Source organism: Hipposideros armiger, unplaced genomic scaffold (genome assembly GCF_001890085.2).
Source record: "Hipposideros armiger isolate ML-2016 unplaced genomic scaffold, ASM189008v1 scaffold_82, whole genome shotgun sequence".
NCBI classification, from domain to species: Eukaryota; Metazoa; Chordata; class Mammalia; order Chiroptera; family Hipposideridae; genus Hipposideros; species Hipposideros armiger.
Genome location: NW_017731432.1, coordinates 2,244,242 through 2,249,603, shown reverse-complemented (window position 1 = coordinate 2,249,603; position 5,362 = coordinate 2,244,242). Strand labels below are relative to the sequence as shown.

General features: G+C 38.1%; 1 protein-coding gene across 1 annotated transcript in view; it reads right to left on the bottom strand.

Moving 5' to 3' along the window:
- CCDC30 (coiled-coil domain containing 30) overlaps positions 1-5,362 on the bottom strand; it is a 112,847-nt gene that overhangs the window by 96,658 nt on the left and 10,827 nt on the right. Inside the window, exons 4-5 of the mRNA XM_019643692.1 lie at positions 4,659-4,774; positions 2,513-2,611 (exon numbers count right to left, since the gene is read on the bottom strand). Of these exons, the coding sequence (XP_019499237.1) occupies positions 2,513-2,611; positions 4,659-4,774 (215 nt within the window). The remainder of the gene's footprint in view (positions 1-2,512; positions 2,612-4,658; positions 4,775-5,362) is intronic.

The following is a 5,362-nucleotide window of genomic DNA, read 5'->3' as shown; positions in this document are numbered from 1 at the left end:
ACAGACAGTCCAGTTCGAATCAATTTTTTCCCCCTCATCAATGTAATAACAAAATGACGTTGAACGAAACAATGACACGGTCCATTTCTCCATACGGGGTGTTACCAGTATTTTTAATTTTCACAAATCTTAAAAATACAGTTAAATAGTGGACTATTTGAAATAGGTCACAAAAATCAGTATTGTTTAACTGATCGCAAATGGAATATTATAGGCTTTTTGTTAAAAAAAAATCAAGCTATACGGTTATGTTCAAAGTGCACGTTTTCATCCAACCCTATCTACCACCCTAACCCAAAATAATATTGTTAATATTTGGTAAATATTCTTTAAAAATTTTATATGTATATTATAACATGTAGACAAGGGTTGTATTAAAAAATATTTAACAATTGGTAGAGCATGGACCCTCACCTATAAGAATGAAGCTCTGGAGTAGAGCTCTAGAGAACCTCCTGCTGTGCCAAGTATTATCCCTTCAGTGGCTGGGAAGACAAAGGCCTGGAAGGAGCTGGGGCAGTTGGGTAGGTGGGGAACACTTGGAAGACTCAAGGCAGCAGCTATCTATAACTTATACAAATTATTCCAGGGTCTTCACTTTACTGCTATACTAGTGTGTGCCACCTCATAGCAGTTCTGTGGGTATACACACACCCCCTAGAAAAACCAAAACCAAAACGACATTATACCACGCATATTACTCTACAGCTTGCGTTTTTCACTTGATAATAGAGCACAGACATCCATTCATGTCAGTGCACAGTGTGTCATTCTTACTAATGGATGCAAGGTATCCATTGTGCAGTCACTTATATAGCCAATCTATTATAGATAGACACAATTTAAGTTTACTACCGAACAAGTTACCCCTTACTCTCTGTACTTCGACAAGTTTTCCTATGGTCATTAGGGATAATGTAATGTGTGTGGTTTTGTTATCAAGGTAATGCTGACCACTTAAAACTTGGGAAGTAGTCTCTCTTTTTCCAATTTTCTGGAAGAGTTTACGTAAAACCAGTATTATTTATTCCTTAAGTTTGTTAGAATTCACCAGTGAAGCTATCTGAACCTAGTTTTCTTTGTGGAAAGATATTTAACTACAAATTCAATTTCTTTGGTAGATGTAGGGTTATCTGTTTCTCCTTGAGCGAGGTTTGGTGGTTTGTGTCATCAAATTTACTTCAATAAAGTTGTTCAAAACATTCCCTTATTACCTTTTTGATATGTGGAAATGTTCTCTGNGGCCGATCTGCTTCACCTGGGAAGAGCACAATGATAATACCAACATGGGCCAGTGAAGCGATGTCCTCCACAACTAGACTGAGGAACAAAAAGGACAGCAACTTGTCTGTTCCCCTCCCTTAGTTTCCCAATAAAATCTTAAAAAAAAAAGAAAAGAGAAAAGAAATACTGGAAGGATAAATAAGAAATAAAAATGGCTACTAATAAATCAACTTGCTTTAAATTAGAGCAACACTAGGCTCTTTGGAAATAATTTTGGTAAAAGTTACTGTCCTACCTGGAAATTCCTCTCTTCCTTCCCTCCCTTTTCTCTTTCCCTTCCTTCCTACAAAAATGTATTATTTGCCTGCAAGGGAGTTTTGAAAGACAGGAAGGATACTAACTCATTGGCTGAGGAGCCAAGAAATCCTGTGGCTTTAGTTTTGCTGATACCTAAGAGGTCTGGGATATACAGTCCAGGGAGTTACAATAAAAACATTGATTGATAATGAGTGTTAAAGCTTTAATTATATGTTTATTGGGCTTTTATATTGCTGGGCATATCCTTTGTCCATTTGTTCTTGGGTGGTTTACCTTGTCCTTGCTAATTGGTGTTAACTCTTCATATATAATAAAAATGCCTGTTGCTTATATGTAATAAATGCTATTCGCCCAGGCGGTGGGGGAGGGGGGAAGCTCTGGTGAATGAGATCCCTCAGAAACAAGGGATATCACTCATCTTAGTTATGTTAGAGGAAAGGCTTCCCCAAAGCAGCCTAGCTCCTTGGACTGAATGTCTGAAAACAGTCTGGTCTATAACACATTGGCTCTTGCTTCAATTTGTCTCACGTTTGATCACTTTGCCCAACTTCGGAGGCTGATCATGCTGAAAAGACTAGACACTGCATACACTGGAGCCTAATGTATTTAGTTATATATGATATTTTACTATGTTCAGTGTGGTTCCAACCACCCACTCCCCCACCATTGGTTGATTCTATAAATCAACTCCATTTTGATGATTAAAAACACCCAAATTGGTTGCATCTTTGTTAGATTCTTTTTTTCTTTAAAGAAACAATCCATTATATTCTTCACATTAATTGTTCCCTGTGTGACAGACGTGAACAGAAACACATCCTCTATATCCCAATTTCTTCCTCCACTGGCTGAGCAATAGAATAAGGCAGGCAATAAGAATAGAATAGTAAATGATCAGCACACCCATCGCTCTGTAAAAATGTGACTCCCCTAAAACTGAGAAATCAGAAAAAACAGAACTTAAAAATACCTGTACTTTTTGTTCAGCACCCACAGTTTTCCCAGGGGAGTGGTTTCCAAGTTGCTTATTCTCTTGAGATTCACAAATGTCTCCTTTAAGCCTTTCAACCTAAAATCCAAAAGTTGGAAGGGGAGAAGTTGCTTTGTTTTTAAAACATACAACTAATAAATGAATACATTCTTCATGTAAAAAATTCAAACACACATAGGTCTATAGAGTAAAAGTGATATTTTCCTTCACATAACCTTCCCCCACAATCCCTTTCCCCTTTTCAGAAGTAATACTGTTTGCGATATACCTCCTGAAATTTATCTTGCATGTATATATGTATACATATATAAATATCTATCAGTATTAGATATATAAATTTACAAAGACAACCTGAGCAGTCTTTGTCTATTCATTCTTTCTTATTGCAGTTTTAAATTATAAAATATACATAGCACAAAATTTACCATGTTAACCATTTTTAAGTATGGAGCATTAAACATATTCACATTATTGTGCAACCATCACCACCATCCATCTCCAGAATTCTTTTCATCTCGCAAAATTGAATCTACACTCATTAAACAATAACTCCTCATTCTGTCCTCCCCTTCTGCCCCTAGCTACTACAACTCTATTTTGACTACTCTAGGTAACTCATATAGGTAAGTGGAATCACACACTATTTGTCTTTTTGTGATGACTTGCTTATTTCAATTAGCATAATATCTCCAAGGTTCATCCATGTTGTAGCATATGTTGGAATTCCCTTCCTTTTTAAGGATGAATAATATTCCATTGTATATACCACATTTTGTTTATCCATTCATCTGCTAATAGATACTTGGGTTGCTTCAACCTTTGGCTATTATGTATAACAGACTATGAACATAAGCGTACAAATACCTGTTAAAGTCCCTGCTTTCAGCTCTTTTGAGTATATACCCAGAAGCAGAATTGCTGGATTATATGGCAATTCTATGTTTACTTTTTAAAGAAAGTGCCATGCTGTTTTCCACAGTGGCAGTCCCGTTTTACATTCTCACCAATAATGCACAAGGGTTCCAATTTCTCCACATCCTCATCAACATTTGTTATTTTTTTGTTGTTTTGATCACAGCCATCCTCATGGGTATTTATCCATTCTTGATATAAAATTTCTCAAGCACTTGGTATATGCCAGGCATTGTGTTACAGACTCTAGAGATATGACTGTGAAATGAATACATACTAAAACTGAAGAGATATATAATATATCCAGAACTTGGAAGTATATATTAAAAAGTAATAAATTGCTAAGGAGAAATGGTTAAAAAATATAACACAACTAAAGGTATAGTATTAATAATCTCATACTTATCTAACATAATAGAGTAATAACTTCTATTTGGTAAATGTGTTAAGTATAAACTATTATCTAGGGCCGGCTGAGTGGCTCAGTTGGTTAACAGCTTGCTCAAGAGCACGAGTGCTGAGCAACAGGGTCGCCAGTTCGATTCCCACATGGGCCAGTGAGATGCGCCCGAGCTGAGCTGTCGCTGAGCTGCCAACAGGGGGCAGGATAGCTCAGCTGGTGAGAGCACATACTCCTAACAAGACTGCCTGTTTGATGGTGGGCTACACCTGTCTGCAACTAAAGACTGAACTTGGTACCTTGAGCTGAGCTGTTGCCTGGATGGCTCAGTGGATACAGCGCACACTCTTAACAACAAGGCTGCTGGTTCAATTCCCGCACGGGATGGTGGCTGCGCCCACCCGCAGCTAAGATTGTAACCAGCTGAGCAGCGCAACTGAACTTCGAGCTGAGCTTGCTGCGCCCTCCACAACTAAGATTGGACAACTTGGCTGTTCCCCTCTCCCAACTCCCCCAATAAAATCTTTTAAAAAACCACCAAAAACTATTATCTATATCCTTATTAAAAAGATCCTAAACTGACATAATAGCAATAAGATTACTGTTTAGCATAGGTAGTTAAGATGAATAAAACATGAATACTAATGGAATGCATCCAGGTCAAAGAATGCCATCTTCCTGGAATGCTAGAACCCCGGGTATTAGTCCTCGCCAATGACCAAAGGTGATGTATATCTATGTGGCTCTACTGCTGATTGTCATTCCATGCACATTTAAATAAATCCTAAGAACAAACGAAATCCAACAACATACCGTTTCTCCAAGCACTTTTTTTTCTGAGTCAAGTGATCGAACCCGATTTCGTAAAGCCAGAATTTCCTCATCTAGTCTCTGATTGTGTTCCTTTGCTTTCTTTAGGTCAATTGAATCTAAAACAGAAAAAAGAACGCAGTCTACTCAAACGGATCGAAGTTTTAATTGGGGGCATGAACTCTAAAAACTAAGGCAGTGCTATTTCCTACCCTTCTTGTCAGGTCTCTGCATATGTGACTCTCTGCACAAGAGAGCCACTAGGCTGTCAAAGTCCAGCCCTAGAACATTCTACCAACCTAATGAAGCAGAACAGAATGTTTTTTATTTCTCATATCAAGACAAATGAACTGGACTTTTTGTGTGTAGGGTTTCTAGCAATAGAGGTTCTTCCAGGACCTGGAATTTTAAAATGGTTGAGCCTACCTTCTAAAAGTTAAATGACAGAAAATGATCTTCCTGCCTTCTTTGCAGTCCTGTCTCTTACACACCTCACGTACTCATAGGTACTTCTCCCCCACTCATTAGCAGCAGGGCCCCCGTAGATGACTGAAGTAGTGAGCTAAGAGCAGTGAATGGACAAATTTTCCAAGTTAAATCAAGTTAATTCATCAAAGCCATCTTTCTGTGTATAGCACCACTACCGTGAAAATGGTAGTCCACGGTCAGCTTAGCACTCCATGGTAAGACAGGCTCTTTCTGGCACT